This window comes from Pestalotiopsis fici (assembly GCF_000516985.1).
Source record: "Pestalotiopsis fici W106-1 unplaced genomic scaffold PFICI_Scf_12, whole genome shotgun sequence".
Lineage (NCBI taxonomy): Eukaryota > Fungi > Ascomycota > Sordariomycetes > Amphisphaeriales > Sporocadaceae > Pestalotiopsis > Pestalotiopsis fici.
Genome location: NW_006917102.1, coordinates 622490 through 642421, shown reverse-complemented (window position 1 = coordinate 642421; position 19932 = coordinate 622490). Strand labels below are relative to the sequence as shown.

Sequence of the window (19932 nt, the reverse complement as noted above, 5' to 3'; positions counted from 1 at the left end):
CAACTCTTTGGAAGAAAGACTGGAGCTGGGAATAGTCCTTCCATGTGCTATGCAATGATAAGAAGTCCCAAGCAAAGGAAGAACAAGAGCCCGACCGCACATATTATAAATGGCCACCGACCGTGACGAGCGAGAAAGATTATGGACAATGGACCAATGACAAGGGTAACATAAAAGATAGCTGCTACCAAACAGCGAAGAAGGAAAAGGCTTATGAGCATTATAGTAATGTTCATACAAGAAGCCAAAACAAAAAAGTTTCTCGTGTGGGTCTGTACGTCAAACCTCCAACTGTGCATCTGTGCCAGGAATCTCCACATGGTACGCATGACAGGTGTACGTATATCCAGTTAGCTTTCGAGACTGATCAGCATACAGGCCAAACTCAAAACGAAATTTGACCCATCGCTGAGAAATATGATAATAGAGTCCGAGGGCCTTGAAATAATAATAAGTTAGAAGAGAAAGGTTCCAGAACGAGAAGGTCCACAAAAAGCACATAGCCATGGCCAGCTCGTTAGAGGAATATCGAACAATAAGTTTTTCCAGGTAGCCAATTGGATTATTCGTGAAAGGTGGAAGATCTGTTTGGCTCGGATGCTGTCGTTCCCCAGTGGCCATCGACGCTGGAACATGGAGATAAAATTCAGACTGAACCCGGCGACACTCCGACTCTGTGCCGTACTGTAATTCCAGCGAGTGGGACGAAAGGACTTGATTCTCCCTCTCTCTGTGGGTTGTCAGTGACAAGTCTCCTGCTCCGCTCTCTGGTAGAGACATGAAGCTGAGCAGGGCAAGAATATAATTTTCAGACATTGATATCGAGTCGGTGAGATGATTGAACTGCCCACCGCTGTCTATGATTGGCGAGTCCTCTGAGCGACCTTGCTGCCGCCCATTATCGTTGAAGGCGTGGAGTTCCCGGTTCAGTTGTAATCGTTGAGCCAGTAAATGCATCAGCAGTCCATGATGGCGGGTAAACAGTTCGAAATCCTCAGGGTAACGAATCTCTCGCATAGGCACTCTATGAGAGACGCCCCTTTTTTCTGAGGAAGGAATGCCGCTTTTCATCAGTTCGATGCACGTGGCTGTGTTTTGAATCTCTTCCTGTTATCATTGTAAGTTGATTGACCACCGCCCACTCTTACCTCGAGTCTATCTTACCTCTGATTTGCAAAGCTCCCACAAAGCTATGCGATTGCTCGCAGCTGCCAACCTATTACCCTCGGCTGCTAACTGATTGGCTTCCTCGGCGCTCTTGTCGGCCCTGCTCTGGTAAACCCATGCGGATATTCCCAGTAGTAGTGTGATTGTGAGGCTCATCAGCGCAATCCCATTTGGAGACCACGAATCCCATATACCCGCTGATTTCTTGCGTTTGGTTTTGCGGGAAGATGATGAATTCCCAGTTTGACCCGTACTTTCACCTTCTTGGGCGCGATCGTCTTGGATTTGGGGCGAATTTGATCGAGGCCGATCCGTCGAGGGGGGATCAGGTCCGCAATTGTGCGATTCATCACTGGATTGGGCTTGAGTGGGCGACCCAGAACTTCCAGCTACATTCTCGGGGCCGTTGGCGGCCTCTGACACCTGTGGCGCTGATGCCGGCATAGATTGTGCTTTGATACCGATCAATTCATGCCTGGATGGTCTCCGTAATGCAATATCCATCGGAAAGGTTTGTAATCACCGAGTAACCAGCTTGAGAGCGAATGAAAACAACGCAAATGCTGAAAAGCAGAACCGTCATGGATGCGTTTGGATCTGTATTAATATGGGCAAGTAGGGAGCACTGTGACGTGGCGCAGCGTATGATGTTTGGCGTGCATGTGCTGGAGCTGAGCCTGCAACGATTGGGGCAAGTAAATACCTACGATTCAGCCCAGCATTTGGGGGAAAGTGAATGAAAAGAAATTTCCAGGCAGAAGAGCGCTGCAATTCATTCATTCAGTACCACCACCACATATGACTGCCGAGACTCGGTGGGTAGCATATGCATCTTCTTCTCCGTCGTGCACCCCGGCTATCTCGAGCACATCGGACAATATTCTCAGAGGTAAATCATGAAGCGGGGTATCGAAGTTTTCGAAGAAAGCAATTGAGCAGAATGACACTCCAGTCGGGCGCATCTGGTTTACGGTATCACCAATGCTGGTAGACGGACGAAAACGCCCCGCGTCAGCACGAGGCTCTGCTGGAGCACAGCCACAAAGAATTACTCGTTTCCAGGTCGATTGGCATACAACCATTAGCATCTATCAAGGTCTATCACAGGCACTGATTTGGCTCGGTCGAGAGAGTGACAGAGGTAAATATGCCTACTTGGGAAATGTCATTATAGGAACCCGATTATACTCAGTCACATCAACGGGCGCCGCAGCGCCCACTGCCGCTTTCGGAAAGCGCTTTCCGCTAAATGGGGAATGACCCACAACGAGTATAATATGTCAGGATTAATGTTTGGCAGCTTGAATGCTCTTTTGACAGAATGAAAGAGCTTCAATGAATGCACGAGCTCAATTCATAATCAGGACAATGAGCAGTCTCGCACAGAACCGCGCAGCATGGATTGACGCCCCAGGCAAGGCGATCCGCGTCGGCGCCCACGACCTGAGAAAGCTCCGACCCGGCGAGATTCTGGTTAGGAACCGGGCCGTCGCCGTCAACCCCTTTGACTGCCTCCAGCAATCCACGGGCGAATTCGTCGAGCAGTGGCCCTGCATCCTGGGCCACGACCTCGCCGGCGACGTCGTCTCGGTCGGCGAGGGCGTGGTCGCGTTTGCCCCCGGCCAGCGCGTTCTCGCGCAGGCGCTCCAGCAAGGGCCCGAGAATACGGCGTTTCAAGAGCACAGCATTATCGGCGAGGACGTGACTTGTCCCATACCCGATACCTTGACGTACGAGTCTGCATCTGTCGTGCCGCTGGCTCTTTCGACTGCGGCGGCGGGCTTGTACCAGAAGGGTTACCTCGAGTTGCCGCTGCCGAGCGCTTCGCCGCTGCCCGGATCGGGTGAGAAGAAGACGCTGCTTGTATGGGGAGGTAGCTCGAGTGTTGGCACCGCCGCCATTCAGCTGGCCGTTGCGTCGGGACTCGAAGTCGTAACGACTGCGTCGCCAAAGAACTTTGCGCTCTGCCGCAGATTGGGCGCAAAGGAAGTATTTGACTATCATTCGCCCACGGTGATAGAGGACCTGGTGGCTGCAGTCAAGAGGAACGGCCAAGTCGCGGGCGCCTTCACAGGTAAGGGGTTATCACTGTGCTTCCTTGGGGAACATGATCTGACAATCGGCAGCCGTCAGTCAACCCAGCGAGGTCATCATGACCGTTGCTCGGGTCCTGGAAAAGTTGGGTGGAGGTTTCATTGCTACTTCCAAACCACCTCCAGAGAAACTCCCAGCGGGCGTTGCTGCAAAGATGGGTAAATGCCCCTTTCCCAACGAATGGATGAACTGTATTCAGGCTAACAAACATCAGTGTTTGCAACAGATTATGCGATTGTTGAAGGCAAAAAGTTCTTTCGCGACTTTTTGCCGAGTGCTCTGGCCAATGGCAGTTATGTAGCGGCGCCCGAGCCACATGTTGTCGGCCATGGGCTGGAACACATACAAACTGGCCTAGAGGTACTATCAAAGGGCGTGTCTGCCCAAAAGATTGTAGTGACATTATAATTTTAGTGGGCAGAACGAAAATAGCCGGAAAGAGAAAAAAGTATTACTACCTAGGTATATATGTAAAGTTCCCTCCTGAGACCATGCCATGTGTATCAACCGTAATGACAGGGGTATATATCGTATAAAACAAATTGCACGGCTGCACTCTTCAAAACATGCTTATTGCACAACACGAACGGCTACACCTCAAAAGAAGCGGAATGGTGCGGCCAGACGCCTCGACGCACCCGAAGTAGCAGTGCTGCTTGTAGCCGAGCCGGACGAAGTGGTTGTGGCTTCGGCGGTAGATGTACTGGTGCTCAACACGGTCGAGGTCTCACCAGCACTCGCCGTGGCCGTACTGTTGCCACCGCCGGGGAACGTGCCGTTGGCGCCGGGCGGCGGGCCGCCTCCCAGGCTCAAGCCCGTGTCGACACCACCGCCCTCGTAGTAGTGCGCCGCGGGGGTAGCCTGGTCCGTGTGGTTGGCGCTCGAGTCGATGCCGACGGTGATCCAGGCAAGGATGCCGTCGGAAGGCTGGTTGCCGAGCAGGGCGTAGTCGACAAAAATGTCATAGTCGCTCGTGGCCTCGCCGGCGGCGATGCTGTCGTCGAGAATGTCGGTAAAGCTCTGGCTGTTGGTCGTGTACGGCGCGAGGGCCTCGACGCTGGTGACCAGGTCCGGGTCGAAAAAGAGCTGGCCAATGTGCGTGGCGACGCCGCCCTCGTACGTCTCGTTGGAGAGCACCTTTGCGTCCTTGGTGCCGAGAATGTGAATGTGCGTCACGCGGCCCGTGTAGTGGCCCGGGAACACGGTGTCGAACTCGGTGACGCCGTCGTCGTCGGTGATTTGGGCGCCGCGGGCAAAGGTGCTGTTGAGGCCGCCCTGGCCCTCGGACGAGACGCCCGAGTAGACGCCCGTGGCGTTGCAGTGCCAAATGTCGACGACGAGCTCCGGCACCGCCGAGCAGTCGGCCACGTCGACGAACTGGATGTCGAGGTGCAGAGGCACGCCCTCCTGGCCTTCAGTCACGTCGGAGCGGATGAGTTCGCCGGCCACAAAGTAGGGTCCAATGGTGGTCTCCTCGACAAGGGCGCAGGTGGCGTTGCCAGTGAAGAGAGTGTCCAGAGGCGTGTCCAGCGTGTAACCAGCGTCCACGCTGTGATCCACAGCCGCCCATTGTGCCAGGGCAGCATCGTCACGCTTGCCGAGGGTCACTGGCTTGTGCGAGATGTCCCGCTTCTGTCGAAGAGCCCGGGCGGCATCGGCACGTCGAGCCATGGCCCGCTCCTGTCGGGCTCGGAACGCCGAAGACGACGAGCAGCTGTTGAGGGCCCGGGTCATCTTTTGGTGGGCCTGTCCTCGGGCTGCTACCTCGCGCTTGATCTGCTCGGGCGTGTGCTCTTCACCCGGATGAGTAGATGCCACAGAGGCAAGGGCCAGTGCGGCCGAGATGGAGCGGAAGTTGACCATGATTGAGTTCAAGTGAATAAGGATTTCTGAACTAGATGAAGAAGGATTATATGAGACTTGGGGGATTTGAGACCAGTTCGATCAAGACGCCCTGCTATTATAAGATTCATAGAAATCCTTCCAAAGTGCAAGGAGATGCATACTTTATATACCACCCAATCGACCAACCAACCAACCTCGGAATCATACATTGCGAGCGAACCACCCTCTTGGCACATGACCTTCTGGCTATGACCAGCGTGGGTAAAGAGCTCAATGCGTCTCACATTTCCTCAAATAGACAATTCGACGCAGTTCTTTGTCCTCAAAACAGAGAGAGCAACCAACCGTCTAGGCCTTTTTGCTCATCGCTTTGACCCTTGGCATGTCGGGATTGCGTGCTGATGATATGCTGCCAAGGCCAAGAGCTAGGCCCAATCATGATGCCTTCAAGACACGATTACGCAGCCCCTAGAGGTAAAGCAAAGGGCGACAATGTCATTAGAAGACGGAACAACCGCCCAGTCGATCACTGTGTTACCCTTTGGTTGGAAGAAAGAAGAAATAGTCGGGATCGTAGACACGGGGTAATGCGGCCACTTGCCTCGCCATGCGTCTTGGCAGCAGAGAGACTTACGCGGCCCGGGCCAGGGTCCCTCTCCCCGAGGTATTACACATATTTGAGGCTCAAGGACAATGAGAGTTGGTGACCAGGGATTGCAATGTTTCAAGACAAACAAACGTGTTGGCCTGCAGCGTGCCATCCCGTAAAGAGATCTAATGCATACGACGCACAGCTTTTCTCTGGGGTATCTTTGACCTTTGGCCAAAGTGTAATTGGTCGGATCCAACTGCGGGATACGTGGACAGGGGACCAGGGGGGGTAGAACATCGAATCTAGTGTAAACTCTCCAACCTTTTTTTTATACTATGGTATGTTCCCTTCCCTTCTTCCCCATTTCTTTTCTTGAACCCTGCTGCCCACTTCCCGGTCCGCGTTCAATCATGACCTAAAACCCCCAAACACCCGATTTTACAGCAGGGGGGCCAAGAGACGACGTATTAGACCTCACACACAAGGGACAGTGTGGAAATGAATTTAAGCGCGAGGCCTAAACGTGATAAAGTTATATGGCTGGGGAACCTCGTCTTCTTGTGGATCAGCAACTGATCAGAGAGAAGGGGGAGGGAGGAAAAAAAAAAAAAACAGGGTCAAAGACACGACATGATAGCAGTTTTGCCACGGAGAATTGCCGAGATCGAGATGAGGCGTACAAAGTACCCATGTGCGGAAAAGACAGAAGTGGATAGATTCAAATCATGAGACAATCACGAGGGTAGGTATCTAACACTACACGGAAACAAGGGAAAGCAGAAATGTCCAGACTCCACGCAATTCTATAGAGTACGCCTAGAAAAACAAGTGAAACCACCCCCTCTCCCCATTCTATTCACGACTCTGGGCGGTCAGAACCCAAAGATGAAATCAGGTCGCCCCTCGAACCATTTGTCCCAGGTGACGCGCTCACCATAGTTGCACTTTGCGCTCGCGGCCCAGTAGCCGCGGAGCTCCTCGGCGGCAGAGATGGGACCGAGGGTGCCGCAGGCCGTGCCGACCGTCTCCAACCCGCGGGTCACCCAGTCCTGGGAGCTGTGATCGTCCACATTGAGCTGCATGCCGCACACAAACATGGGGAAGTACACCAGCTTGCCAAAGTCGTGCGCGCTGGTCGGGTCAGCAAAGATGGGTATGAGGCATTCTGCGAGGGCTCGTCGACTCTCCAGACAAACGGCTGCCAAGTCGTCGGGCTGGATACCACCGTCGGCTGCGTGCAAAAAGTCCTTGTCCTCTGCAATGTCCGTGATCAAGGTCTGTACGGCGTAGAGCAGAATTGCTGATCGGTAGGCAATGGCAACATTCAACCAGAGGTCCGTGATGGGCGTCCGCGGCTCGGGCGTATCCGGCGTTTCCCTCTTGGGATGGGGCGACGGCCCCGAGAGCCCAGGAGTCGTGTCCTGAGAACTCGATCTGGTAGTCGAAGGGGAAGCTGCCCCGACGCCGAGGGCTTCCTTGTCATCGAATTGGACACCGTCTCCGGACGTCTTCCAACCCTTGAAGTACTTCATTTTCAGGGCCCATTGCGGAGCAGAGAAGCCTTGCAACTTTTCCAAAACCATGCGTGTCCCTGCATGTCGTCGCGATGTAAGGTCGGTACGTCTGGTTATTGCGCGGAGATAATTAATGAGTATCAACGTCTGGAACAGTTCCTCGGGGCAAGGCATGCTGATGGCGAGGTTGCACTGAAAGATGCCCTCTTCCACTTTGTAATATTGCAACGCCATGGTCGTAGCCGCATACATGTGTTTATGCGTTGATGGCGCCGTCGTGGCTGCAATAACGTCGATGCTGAAAAACTCCTCGTTAGCAGATATAGCTGATTGACTTGGTGTAAGAATGGAAGGATGCATACGCAACAAAGAAAGCCAAAAGTGGCTTAAAGTAGGCATTTTTGCTGATTACTTCCTTCAGACCCCCTCGCATTTGAATAATGCGTCTTGCACCCTCGAGGTGAGCTCTCCAATCTCCATAAGCGGATTGTTGCATCTAAGTACATGTTAGTATGATTTGTAATGGTTAAGAAGCAAGACGGGCTGCATGCGCACAGTGGATAGAAGCAGGCAGATGACAGACATGAGAGTCGAGTCGCTCGTCTGAGTGTCCTTTTCGCTCAGCTTCTGGTTTATATCCTCCAATGCTCGGACTCGAAAAGTATAGAGATCGTGCTCACGCCGTATCAATGCAGAAGACCTTGCATATGACGTGTCAGCCTCTTGCACGGCTCGATGCACGCTCGCAGTGGTGACCAGGAGATTGATATAGATGCGCTTTGATGACGGATTAGTCAAGGGCAGAGCCGTGATACGGAGGCGCGGCCAGAGATTGGAGACTGGCATTCAGTGTTGACTTTTTGGGATTCTCGGGACTGCCACGAGCTTGACCTACAGGGATTGTCTCCAATTTCGTCAAGGGAACCTGATACGGGTTGAAATGCGAGGCAACAGATATAAGATCATTGCTGATTCGGTCATTGACTGTACTGCCTTGTCAATAAACCGTGCTCTCCGAATCTGCAATAACGAGAGACGGTTGCTGCTCAGCGGCCAACTACTCACAATAATGGACTCCATCAAAAATAATTTGAGCTTCATTGTAGAGCTGCGGCATTGGATCATACGCAATTCCGCCTTCCAACATGTCCGGAACGGACTGCGGGTGCAGTCGTGTCAAGACGCCGCGCCTGTCTCCTCCGTTGGCGCCGGGCGATGCGGCGTAGTCGTAGCCGGAGCAGTTGAAACCGACGGCCCGACAGGGCGAGCAGGCAGGTTGAGCGCCATCGCAGGAGATGCGACGATATCGACAGGTTCCGCAGCGAAGGGCCAACATCTAGTCCTCCTCCTCTGGCAGATGTTGGATGTTTTAGCCTTTTGGTGTTTGATGCTGAATTTGTGCCCGTGTATTCATTCTACAATCATGGTTTGCTCTGTCCTCCGTCTCTCCGTGCATTGTTCTCGCCATCGGGGAACGATGCAACAACGGGGACAGGGGGTTTTGTTGGGGCGAAAACCACGGACAGGAGCCGAATTGGGCTGTCGGTGACGGACGCCCAATTGCGCTGGTCAAGCGAGACAAAATGCCTGAGCCCTATTTGCCCTATCGGCGCCCCTCAGCAACGTAGCAGGCAGAGCCTCATCTGCATTAGAGACCAGATAGGTAGCAGCAGCAAGCTCTAGGCAGGGGTTGTCGTTTTTTTTCGGGGTTCTGGCGCCGCAGCGCAAAGTTGAGATTGGGCGAGATACGATCAACTTCCCGCGGCGAGCCAAAAGTCCCCCAGCTCTGTATGCCATCAACTATTTCTTTTTCACACCGATGGGCAACTTTGTCTTGCTGAAATACGGTTCATGGATCTTGTGTCCCTGAGTCACCGGCGAGAGGTTAGCATAATCACAGCTGCTGTACTCCCATAAGCACTCAATCTTGATGATACCATCATAGAGATGCATGGTCATGGTTGTATAGTCTGCCAAGGTACGTTTTGCGCGCGCGCATGTGTGTTCCTTCTCTTTCTCTTCCTCCCCGGCGCAGGAGATATACTTGACCATGCGGATTACCTGCCCAACTTACCACTGGCAGATAGATCAAAGTGCTTGCATACATTAGCTTGCATATATATATTCAAGGTTGGCCAGTGCCAATATGTGATTTTTGACCGTTACAAGTCGCCAGTGCTAGGGACGTCTAAAGGAGTCCATGGCGCAGAATAGTCTTGAGAAAACGATTGTGTTGTGTGGCTGAACACGAACAACGGAATACAACGATATTTGGTAAATGGCCTGTCTCTGGACACAACTCGGGATACCCTTGACTTCTTGATGTCTGCACACAAGCCATGGTCCCTTAAGCTAGGTAAGACGGGTCAATTTTGTCTAGACATGAACAAAAAAAAATCAAAAAAAAATCGAATGGGTCGATAGTGAAGTAGTACGTGAAGCCATCAGCTTCTACTCTGTGGCTTGGAATTCGTCGACGACGACAACGACGACGCAGTTGGAGCCCGCAATCTGACAAGCTGACGTTTACTGTGGATTGGCAGGGATCCGCGGATCTGGGGAACGCGGCCCAGCTGCGCGCATAGCCCGTATCATTGATGAAGATTGGGAGTGGTCGTGTGATGAAGAGTATTTTGCGTTATTATCACGAGAGCCATTAGACGCTGCCAGTCTCGAAAAATACCTTATGTTAGACCGTGGACCAAGACAATGCTGCCCCCATGATTGTACGTTTTATCAAGCATTTGATGGTTATGGTTTTGGGCGGCAGGGATGGTTTCAACGTTGTGCTGTGGGTTTAATTGATTGAGTCTGCCCACTGGCATGTTATCCACCTCGGCAACGCTCCACCACCCCTACCTATAAGGGTTCCGGGCTGGCTTCAGCTCCAGGCTGACCACATGGGAACTGGGAGTTGTCCTTGGTTGTACGATCAGGACCCCTGAAGTCTCGATCTGGAAGTTCGGCCACAGGGTGCCACAGCTTGCCTGTGCCGAGAATTTGAATGGATGATAGCGCAAAATGGTCGATGAGGTGACGGCTATCGAAATGTAGCCAAGAGAAGTCTAATCAAGACTAACTTTCACCTCTGTACACAAAATGATTTCATAGACTCGCTACTTGCAGCCGAGCGAGTGTCAAAGCAGTTAAAGTGTGCAAAGCCTAGCAGCAACTAGCGAATTTGGGGCAGCATTGGGCATTCGGGAGCAGCGGCAGCGGCAACGGCAGTGAGTGAAGTACCATGTAGGTAGGTAGGTAGAGGTAGGTATGTAGGCAATGGTCGGTGCTTGCGGAACCACAACTGCGAGTTCGTAAAGAAACGTGCGCAGGTGACTAAAATTGGCCTCTGCTCTGCCCTTTTTGGTGACGACGCGGGTTGCGGTGAAGGTGGTGTGGAAAGGCGCAAGAGGTCCAAGAAGGGAGAGGATCCGCCAGAATATTGTACTATTATCCTCTTTTCAATGGGAATAGGGACGACAGGCGAACATATTGGGGCAGGACTTGCTGTGTTGAAAACAAGACAGTTGTGAATGAACCCTGATTTTGCGATTTTGCAGCATAATAAACATGGAATACGGCAATCACAAGGAGAGCTAACGGAGAGAGAAAAAAGCTTTTGCTTAGTTTAATTGGTGTCGCGAAAGTTCATGGATAGACACGTTTTTTCTTTCATCTCCTTCTGCGTGTCTCTTTTTTTGCGCAGTGACGTAAAACCATCAGCACTCTGGCGAAGCGGTTGCACGCGCCATCGACCACCGATGGACAGCTACTAATCCAAAAGAGGCAACAAGCTGTCCACCGGCGCTCGTGCGTGTCGTCATTCGATCCACCCATCCGGGGCAACGCTCAGGATCCCTTACTGAGAGCCGAGTAAAAGACCCGGGAAATTTCCCAATAGTTTTCTTTTCGAGGGAACCAAAAGGAAAAAATAATAATAATAATAACAACAATACGGGGCCACCTCTCTCGCACCTACATGGAAGATGCGGTAGAAGCGAACTGACGATCGTACGGATCTGTTCTTTTACTTCAAATGCTCCATATTCCCCCTCCTCTCCCCCTTCCCGCGTTCGTGACGAAACTTCCCTTATATAACCTTCTATCAGGCTGATAGATAAGGTACCCTTAATTCTCTTCTACCGTTTTAATAATCCCTAATATAACCCCCCGTGGTATATATCAGACCATCTCACCTGGAAACACCCCAGTTTGAGAGCAACAACAAGCTTGCGAACGCCACAAGGCCAAAGCTTCAAGACACAAGGATCCTACAGGAAGGTATGCAACTTTGATCACAAACAGCTTGTGAATGTAGAGAAGACCCACATTCTTTGGAGAGAAAACATCAGATTCTTTTTTCAATCTACGGGTGGCTTCTCTTCGTCCCTACTTAGTCAACCTGTTATACTGACATTTTGCCTGCCTGCAGTCAAGTAGACATTCCGCCTGCGGCCTAGGCCGATAAACTTCTCTCTGTTCCCCGAGAGCACATTACAAACAGCCGACAAGATGGCCTTCTCACGTATGTTGCCATGGATCAATCTCTGGAATTTTATTTGAGGGGTTAAAATCACACAATTACTAACACACGACTTTTCCAACGAAACAGATGCCGGCCTCAGCATTGTATCGATGCTCTTCCTCGCCGGAAGCATCGTCATGATGTTCTTCGTCATCCTTGCCGGCGTCGCCAACACGACGCCGCTCAACCACACCTACTTTTTGAGCGCCGACACGTCGGGCATCACGGGCGCCCGCGACGTGACCCAGTGGACGTACTTTTACCACTGCGGCACCGGCAACCTCGACTGCAGCAAGGCCGCGCCCGCGCCCGCCTTTGGCTGGGCCTGGAGCGGTAACCCCTCGGGCGCCCCCGACGCCCTCGTCGGCTCCAGCGGCGGCGACACCACCAGCCGCTACTACTACTTGATGTGGCGCTTTGGCTGGGTCTTTTGGCTCATTTCCCTCTTCTTTGCCGTCGTCGCCTTCTTTAGCGGTTTCCTGGCGTGCTGCGGCCGTCTCGGGTCCGCCGTCGCCGGCTTCACCACGGCCATTGCCTTCGCCTTCTTCACCGTGGCCGTGTCCCTTATGACGGCCGAGTTTGTCAAGGCCCGCAACGCCTTTCGCGCCGACGGCCGCGACGCCAACATTGGCGTGTGGGCGTTCGGCTTTGCCTGGGGTGCCTGGGCCGCTCTCTTCATCTCCCTGGTGCTCTACTGCATCGGCACTCGCGCCGGCAAGGATCGCTACAGCGCCGGTGGCAGCCGCTGGGGCCGTCAAAAGAGTGTGCGCAGTCGCCGCAGCTACGACATGGGCAGCCGCCGTGTCAAGGACGATTACTCCTAAAGGAGAAAGCGCCCAAAACCAAAATTAATTCGGAGAAATTAAACCCCGACTTGTGCAGAAACAAAAAACAGAAACAGATGTCTAAATCTCATGTATGGGTGCAGTTTGTCTCAGCTTTTTGCAAGCAGAAGTAATCCGATGACGACCAGTAATTTGAGATGATTGTACAGTTGAGTGGAATTTGCATATTGGTGGCGTTCTGAGCGGAATTTTGCTCGCGATTTTTCAATGTTTCTTCTTCAACCTGCAAAGAGGGAGAGAGCAGAGGGGAAAATGACTGTTTTTTTGACACGGTGTAATGGCGTGTAATTGATACCAAAATGAGCCCTTCGTTAGAATAATAATTTCTCAGCAATTCTAGTATTTTACGTACCTGGGTACCTTGTCATCTGCAGTCTGTCTTTCCTTTCTCCAAGAAGGTCACGGGATCAGTATTATACAATATGCATTAATGTCACCTCTGTGTGCTGCATTCGAACAAGTACAAGCGCATCACTCAGTTTATTTTATGTGTATGTGGGACTGATGAAAAAAAAAAAAAAAGTTTTAGTGCGATATTGATTCAGACTTGTCTTCCCCTTCGATCTTCTTAACTAGGTAGGCAATCAGTCTGGAGAAGAAATATCCCATACAGGACCGCCGGCCCATCTCGTACAGGGCTAAACTCCCACTCAATGATTCCTCATCCAGTCGACGGGTTGTGCCTTGCTCGTATATGTGATGCCCAATGAATACATCCGCTGCCGCGACCTTCCGTTCAATTGTGTACGTGTTTCATTGAAACATTGGACCCCAGACGGGTAAGGAACTCTCGCCAAATAAAATCACAATACAAAGCAAGTAAAACCAAAACCAAAAAAAGTTGCGCCGTCCCAAATCGTTTACAAGGGACGCCGTCTATTTTATCCTCCATCGAATCGTTTACGTTCGTTTATACGTTCCGTGGTCTCGTTGTGAAACAGAGATTGCGTGAATCCGACCATTGAGGCCCATGTCCGTTCTGAGTGAGAAAAGTAACAAAGGGAAAGTGTACGCCGCTTATGCTACATCATGTACTAGAGAGAAAAATCGGTCTGTAAATATCACAGCGTATACGGAAGGCCTGCCGTCCGTAAATGGGCTATTTCCGCAGAGCAGCCCAGGTAGTTGTTTCGTGTGCTTGCCCTATTGCAATACAGGCTTGACTCGTAGGAGGATTTTCAGCGCAGTTCATTGATACTGCGTTCTTTGAGCGACTTAGGCAGCTGCTTCGGCTCGAATATCGGGACTGACGGCATCTAGAGGAGCCGCATGCAGCGCGGGCTTTTCAATGTCGTCGCCGTACTGGCCATTTTCCTTTCTTTCCAGGACACTTTTGACCCATTCCGCAACATCTGGATCTTCAGTGCCTGACTTGCGCATGTCCAGATTATCTGCTGCGTTGGAAATGGCCTCTGCGCTCGCATCATTCTCGGCAGCTTCCTCGTCCTCTTCGGTGATGGTCTCGGGTTTCGTCATATCCTTGAGCCACTCCGAGTTGAGGAGTGCTTGGTATGTTGGACGCAAGCTTGCTTTCTTGTTGAGGCAAGATTTTACGAATCGAACAGCAGTGGCAGAGTAGCCATCGGCGGGCATATCCGGAGGGTCTTCGTCCACAATAGCCTTGAAAGGAGAGAGTCAGTAACATGTTGTGAAGACGGAGAAGAGGGGCGGACACAATCCCAAGAAAACTTACCGATAATTGAGCAAAAATGGAAGACGTCTGGTTCGGCTTGTAAGGATATTGACCCATGGCGCACTCAATGAGGGTCAAGCCCAGACTCCAAATATCGCTCTGAACGCTGTACGTTCCATCTGATGCTCCGCCGGCCATGAGTGCTCCCCCGGATATTCGCTCCGGGGCCATGTAGCTTTGACAACCAATATTTGTTCGTGCCATGCTGGCCACCAGATTACCACTGACACCAAAGTCGCAGATCTTGACTTGGCCCCTGGAGTTGGCCAGGATATTTGTGGGCTTGACATCGCGGTGTATGATGTTGTGCTTGTCCTTGAGTTCCTTTAAACCCATGACGGTACAGTATGTGATCTTTCTCAGAACATTCTCAGGAATGCCACCGGCGTACAATTTGTCAATGGAGCCACCATCCATGTATTCGATGCACATGTATACAGCGCTCTCTTGGAAAAAGGCGCCGTAGAAATCTATAATGTATGGCGAGGCGCACTCGTGGAGAATGACAAGCTCTTTCAGAATGGTTGCCAGCTTTGCCTCGTCTAGTTCGAGTCGTATCTCTTTCATGGCCATAACCAGACCAGATGTGCCACCAGCCTTGCCATCGACGGGAGAGTCGGGAGTATCCGTTAAAGTCCCAGGAACAGAAAGTGGTTTGGCTCCAGACAATCCGGGGCCAAAGCGTGGCACACGTGGTTTACTGTGACGAACTTTGTAGACGGTACCATAGTTTCCTTTGCCCAACTCGTCGAGTTTCTCGACCTCGTCCAAGGATATCCTAAAGACGGAACCATCTGAAAAGTCAACACCCTTGTTCGTGATGATGGCTTTCCCCTTGAAGGTCAAGTAGCCATTTTCGGAATCAATGTATTCTTCAAACTGCTTCATCTGCGAGGGGGCGCCGTGGCTCTGCCCCCCCAGCTGCGGCGCTGCCGGGCCTGCCGATCCAGCACTTTGCGAGTCTTGCGCAGGCGGCGGCGGTGGCGTCATGTTGCTCAGCTTCAGCCCAAATTTCCTTTTGCCTGCAAGACCGCCGCTGGGACCAGCAACAGATGGGATCTGAGGCATAGACTGGGGAAAGGAGGGCGCTCCTGGTCTTGAGGGGCGCGGATCGAGGCCGGGCAGGCGAAGCGCCCCGACGGCAGGCCCAGCAATGGGCACGCCGCCAGTGACAGGCGACTGGGGCGATGCAGAGTTGGGCTGAGAGTTGAGAGGGGAGGAGCCTTGCCGCGAGAGGTGAAAGGCCCTCATCTTGGCGTTGATGCCCTCGGGCAAACGTCCGCTAGACATTCCCGTGGACACGGGCGGCCGCCGTGCGTTGGAAAGGACACCGAGAGGCGTGGAAGAGGCGGACATGGGGTGAAGAGGCTTGTCGGGCTCGGAGACAGAGCGCAAAGAGGGCATCCTCTTGGGAGGGTCGCTATACAGCTCTTGGAATTCGGGTTCTGGAGTGTCGGGGGTCTCTGGGGGAGACCCAGGAGTGGGAGGAGTATCGGCCATTCTTCAGGCAGCTCGAAGGACGGGGCTCGAGTGAGTAGCAGGTTTTTGTCTGATCTGGACGTTTGGGTGCACCGTAGATCCAACGACAAGGCTGGACTGGAACCGGACCAGAACAGACGGATCGGATAGCGTGTGCCGCGAAGCACTGTTGATCAGAACCCCTCTTGACAGGTGACAGCGAGGTGCATGTACGTGGTGGTGCTTTGGGTCAATGGGATGGGCACCGTCGAGGATCGATCAGATTCTGGATCGGATATCGAAGTTTAGCACTTGGGAGAAAAAGAAATGTGTAGTGCAGAATGGGGAGACGGGGCAATGCTCTCGGTTGCCATGGAATTTGAAGAATCCGGCAGACGATTGTGATAATGACCCGACTAGACGACAACGACGACAACAGTAGGTACGTAGCAGCAGTCTAGAGAAAGTAGGTAAAAGGTACGGAAGAGTATTAATCACATTAGCTAATCGAACAAGAAGGTTGCGGGTGCTGTGATGTCGACAGGTACTTTACATCCCACTTTGAATCCGCTGCCTTCAAGGGTACAATGCCTGGTGCGTATTTGTTGCTGTTGCCGTAGGGTATCCAATGTACCTCGACATTACCACCTACATTTTACCTTGGGTACCTACTTCGCTACACTAATCAATCACCCACTAAAACTGACTGGCTCCAAAATTGTATGACTTGACGGGATGGATTTGCAGAAGTTGCTGCAAGCCATCCCAGCGCCTTTTCATTCCCCCATTCAGGGACCCCTCCAGTTTTGCTTTCTGCTGGGCAAGTGCCCGGAATGATTTGCTGATGGAACCGACTGCCCTGCCCCTCACCTCAATTGCAACACTCGCAGGCCAAAGCTCAAAGGCCCGAACCCCAAATGAGGAGAGGTCCATCACTTTTCCCATGGGCGGGTTGCTCAGTGTCAGGGATCCCCCACCGCTCAGGAGCACCAGACGCACAGAGAGCAGAGCACAGGGCAGCCCACCCAGAAGAAAAGACGTCAGCGACAAGACAGCTCCTTGGTCTTGTTTGGCCGGCAAGAATTATTACAGTCGAGCCCCCCCGGCGACATTGCGCCGTCGAACTGCCCAACTGCCTTGGATCTACCCTAGGTAGGCACTAGACAATGCAGACGATATGTAATGCCACAGACTTTAGACACCATTACCTTGCGAGCAGTCGGATCCAAAGAAGAAAAAAAGGGACCCTAAAACAAGCCGCGAGACTTCATTATCAAGCCACAAATGACCATCCCTCCAACGACCTTTCCCCAAGAGAGAAAAAAAAGTGCGGGCTGGGGGTTGGCACTTCTGGCGACGTCATCGTTTCCACCCTCCGCCCGCACTTCAATGGAAACAAGAACCGCACCCGCAATGCTCGCTTGAACCTGTCCTGCTCTTCCTTGCCCACCAAGCAAGCTAGGTTTTTGCTTGCTTGCTTGCAAGTCATCCATCCAGCCAGGACTGAATCTTCCGCCCGTCGAGAGCCCGTCTGTGCCCACTGCTCATCAACCCGTTAGGTCCAATTCAGATTTCCTTGATCCTTCTAGTCCGCATTCGTGCAAACTCGCAACCGACGACCCTGATCGACCTCCATCTTCATCCCCAGTGGTAGCCAATCGCCATTCTGCTCCTGTCTTGATGAAACACATTTTTGCTCCGGATCGGCAGACGAATATGCAAAAGCTACCCACTACTGACGACTTTGTGCAGGAATCAAGATTGTCTTGTCGTAAATGATTGGATTTTTCTTCCATGCTTTTTTTCTTCACAGTACAATTTCCCTCAAATGGAAGATCTCTTCGTACGCGGGCCGAAAATGTCTTTTATTGTTACATGGTGTATAAAAGTACTTGAAATGATTGTGGACTCGGATAGCTTCCAAATTTAGGAATTTGCCATGCAACCGGGTGTTATTACCGGGTGGCTTGGCCGACTTCCTTGTCAAACTACAAAACATGGAACATAATAACATCGACGCCCGTATGGGGCATGAAACAATTTTGAAAAGCTACACATGGTCAATATCGTCATTCCAGTAACAAACACGAAGCGATTGGCCCCGTTGAAGATACTCAAGGCCTGTCTGTCAATCGCTGGATAACGCCACACTGATAAACACATTTGGCCCATCTCGAGGACGTCAACATGGCTGCATGCCTACATCACATTCGCGGAACAACACCGTAACAGTACAGTTATGATTGCAAAGGCCACGAGTCCCACCGACACTGATTCAAGTCATTGGCTCCGACCAGAAAGCACGTTTTTGCCGTCTTAACATTGCCCGGTAGCACTGCCCCCAACACACGCATCGCCAGTGCAATTCCATCCAATGGGATCTACAACGTTTCCACACAGATAAGAAAGAGGTGAAGTCTCTCCGTTGCTGGCCAGTGTGACATTCCTGATGGTAATATCATGGCACGGGGCGACCCCGCTGCACTGCAAGCTGGCCAGCTTCAATGAAGGTGCCGTGCCGTCAAAGTTGGCAAACTCGATATTCTCCAGCTCAAACTTGGATGACGTGCAGTTGCCAGCCGTGCCTGAGAAGGTGGTGCACTGAGAAATGCTAAAGGGCGCACCGCGAAACGACGTCCCGTACAGGTTGGTGAAGGACAGGTTAGTAGCATCTAAAGGGCAACAGCCGTCAAAAGTCAGCCCTATGCATTCAACAAGGTAACCTGCATGACCCCGGATGGATCACTCACAGCCCAGACCGCCTCCACCACCGTTTGGCGGGTACCCAACTTGTTCCCCAGTCCAAGTCTTGAAATATGCCTGCAGTATATCAGTTACCTTGTAACACCAGATAGAAGAGCCGGGAAACATACTGCATGGAGCGTGTTCTTAAAGGTGATATTGTCCGCCTTGATTCGCTCAATGGTTTCGAATTGGTCCTTGTATTGGCCAATGCTGCCGATCGCAATGCCCAGCCCGTTGATGAAGAGGCTATCCGTGACTGTAATATCGGTCGAGTTGGCTTTAAACGAGATGCTGTCATCCTTGCTGACAACGGTCCAGTTGCGGAATGTTAGATGAGATGAGAAGAATGTATCACCGCCATCAGTATTTGCTACTGGTGGGTTAGTTCAACCTCCTTTTCACCGTATAGCGGATACCATACCGCTGGACGAGCCATCAAGGGCAGTATTATTGACAAATATGTTGTCAAATAGCGAATAGTGGCTACGAATAATGGAAAAGGTCCTGGCAGAGTATAAGCAAGACTGGGATTTATATGTCAAACAGCGCCTCAAGCTAACAAAAACTTACCACATCTGGCTCCTCAACATTTGAAGACCCGTGACTCGCGAATTGTTCAAGCCATCAAGTGTCAAGGCATGAGGCCTGCCTTTCAAGTTCGAGATACCAGCAGCATAGTGATACCAAACGCCGCCATTGCCATCGAAAGTGCCATGTCCGTGACCATCAATCAAGACACGATCGCCGCCAAGCTTGAAAGCTGTACTCTGATTCTGGTAGCCTACTGGGAGGGAGTTGTTGAGCCAGTATTGAATGTCAGTCGACCACTGTTATATTTATTAGGACCTGGCCAATATTCATGCAAGCAAACTGTGGGGAGATGTTGTCGTTGTCCTCACTAGCAAAGTTCCTCGGATATCAACATGACAGTCCTGCAGTCCAGATACTTCCATGACGGAATTGACATAGTAAGTTGTGTTCTCCGTAAACAAGACGGTACCACCTTGGCCACACTCGTCAAAAGCCGCGAGGATGGCAGGGGCATCGTCTGTCGCATTGGTGCCCGAAGCAGCAACCTCGCAAACTTTTCTGTCACGAGAGATGTGAGCTGGGCCGTACTGCGCAGCGGCACCGTACAGCGCCGCAAGTCCGACCAAAAGGGAAGAAGCGTGCATTATTAAAATCAGATGAGAAGCTCGGTGATCTGTAGATCAAGGTTGACAAATCTAGTGATTTGTACGAGTAAACAAGGGGTAATCTTGGTGTGGATATATAGCCTCTCTCACACTCTCACACAAGTTGTTGCATTTAACCAAGGATACCTCATGATGTCTATTGAAACCTATAATATGCCACCAATGAAATGTTGCGGAACGGTCATGGCCACAGCTGAGGCAAAGCCTTGGCTACTATAGACCCAACGCTGGAAAAGGCACCGAGGAAGGGAAGAGGAGGGG

The 19932-nt window shown here is 51.8% G+C and overlaps 8 protein-coding genes across 8 annotated transcripts; 2 read left to right on the top strand and 6 right to left on the bottom strand.

The window, feature by feature from the left end:
- Nucleotides 1–279: 279 nt before the first annotated feature.
- On the bottom strand, nucleotides 280–1671 carry PFICI_13958 (uncharacterized protein; the record flags this gene model as incomplete). The annotated part of the gene is made up of 2 exons (XM_007842539.1): nucleotides 280–1107; nucleotides 1165–1671. 2 exons carry the CDS (start codon nucleotides 1669–1671, stop codon nucleotides 280–282), a joined length of 1335 nt encoding a protein of 444 aa, XP_007840730.1.
- Nucleotides 1672–2535: 864 nt separating this feature from the next.
- PFICI_13957 (uncharacterized protein) lies at nucleotides 2536–3669 on the top strand (the record flags this gene model as incomplete). The annotated part of the gene is made up of 3 exons (XM_007842538.1): nucleotides 2536–3241; nucleotides 3294–3419; nucleotides 3476–3669. 3 exons carry the CDS (start codon nucleotides 2536–2538, stop codon nucleotides 3667–3669), a joined length of 1026 nt encoding a protein of 341 aa, XP_007840729.1.
- A 189-nt stretch (nucleotides 3670–3858) lies between these two features.
- On the bottom strand, nucleotides 3859–5124 carry PFICI_13956 (uncharacterized protein; the record flags this gene model as incomplete). Its single annotated transcript, XM_007842537.1, has 1 exon — nucleotides 3859–5124. The coding sequence occupies one exon, from the start codon at nucleotides 5122–5124 to the stop codon at nucleotides 3859–3861; it is 1266 nt and encodes a 421-aa protein (XP_007840728.1).
- Nucleotides 5125–6570: 1446 nt separating this feature from the next.
- On the bottom strand, nucleotides 6571–7797 carry PFICI_13955 (uncharacterized protein; the record flags this gene model as incomplete). Its single annotated transcript, XM_007842536.1, has 3 exons — nucleotides 6571–7510; nucleotides 7575–7708; nucleotides 7768–7797. The coding sequence occupies 3 exons, from the start codon at nucleotides 7795–7797 to the stop codon at nucleotides 6571–6573; spliced, it is 1104 nt and encodes a 367-aa protein (XP_007840727.1).
- Nucleotides 7798–8269: 472 nt separating this feature from the next.
- Nucleotides 8270–8548, bottom strand: PFICI_13954 (uncharacterized protein; the record flags this gene model as incomplete). Its single annotated transcript, XM_007842535.1, has 1 exon — nucleotides 8270–8548. One exon carries the CDS (start codon nucleotides 8546–8548, stop codon nucleotides 8270–8272), a length of 279 nt encoding a protein of 92 aa, XP_007840726.1.
- Nucleotides 8549–11721: 3173 nt separating this feature from the next.
- On the top strand, nucleotides 11722–12558 carry PFICI_13953 (uncharacterized protein; the record flags this gene model as incomplete). The annotated part of the gene is made up of 2 exons (XM_007842534.1): nucleotides 11722–11734; nucleotides 11822–12558. 2 exons carry the CDS (start codon nucleotides 11722–11724, stop codon nucleotides 12556–12558), a joined length of 750 nt encoding a protein of 249 aa, XP_007840725.1.
- A 1236-nt stretch (nucleotides 12559–13794) lies between these two features.
- Nucleotides 13795–15772, bottom strand: PFICI_13952 (uncharacterized protein; the record flags this gene model as incomplete). The annotated part of the gene is made up of 2 exons (XM_007842533.1): nucleotides 13795–14199; nucleotides 14273–15772. The coding sequence occupies 2 exons, from the start codon at nucleotides 15770–15772 to the stop codon at nucleotides 13795–13797; spliced, it is 1905 nt and encodes a 634-aa protein (XP_007840724.1).
- A 2274-nt stretch (nucleotides 15773–18046) lies between these two features.
- Nucleotides 18047–19650, bottom strand: PFICI_13951 (Alpha-L-rhamnosidase rgxB; the record flags this gene model as incomplete). Its single annotated transcript, XM_007842532.1, has 6 exons — nucleotides 18047–18402; nucleotides 18481–18550; nucleotides 18604–18845; nucleotides 18897–18979; nucleotides 19046–19302; nucleotides 19375–19650. 6 exons carry the CDS (start codon nucleotides 19648–19650, stop codon nucleotides 18047–18049), a joined length of 1284 nt encoding a protein of 427 aa, XP_007840723.1.
- Nucleotides 19651–19932: the final 282 nt, after the last annotated feature.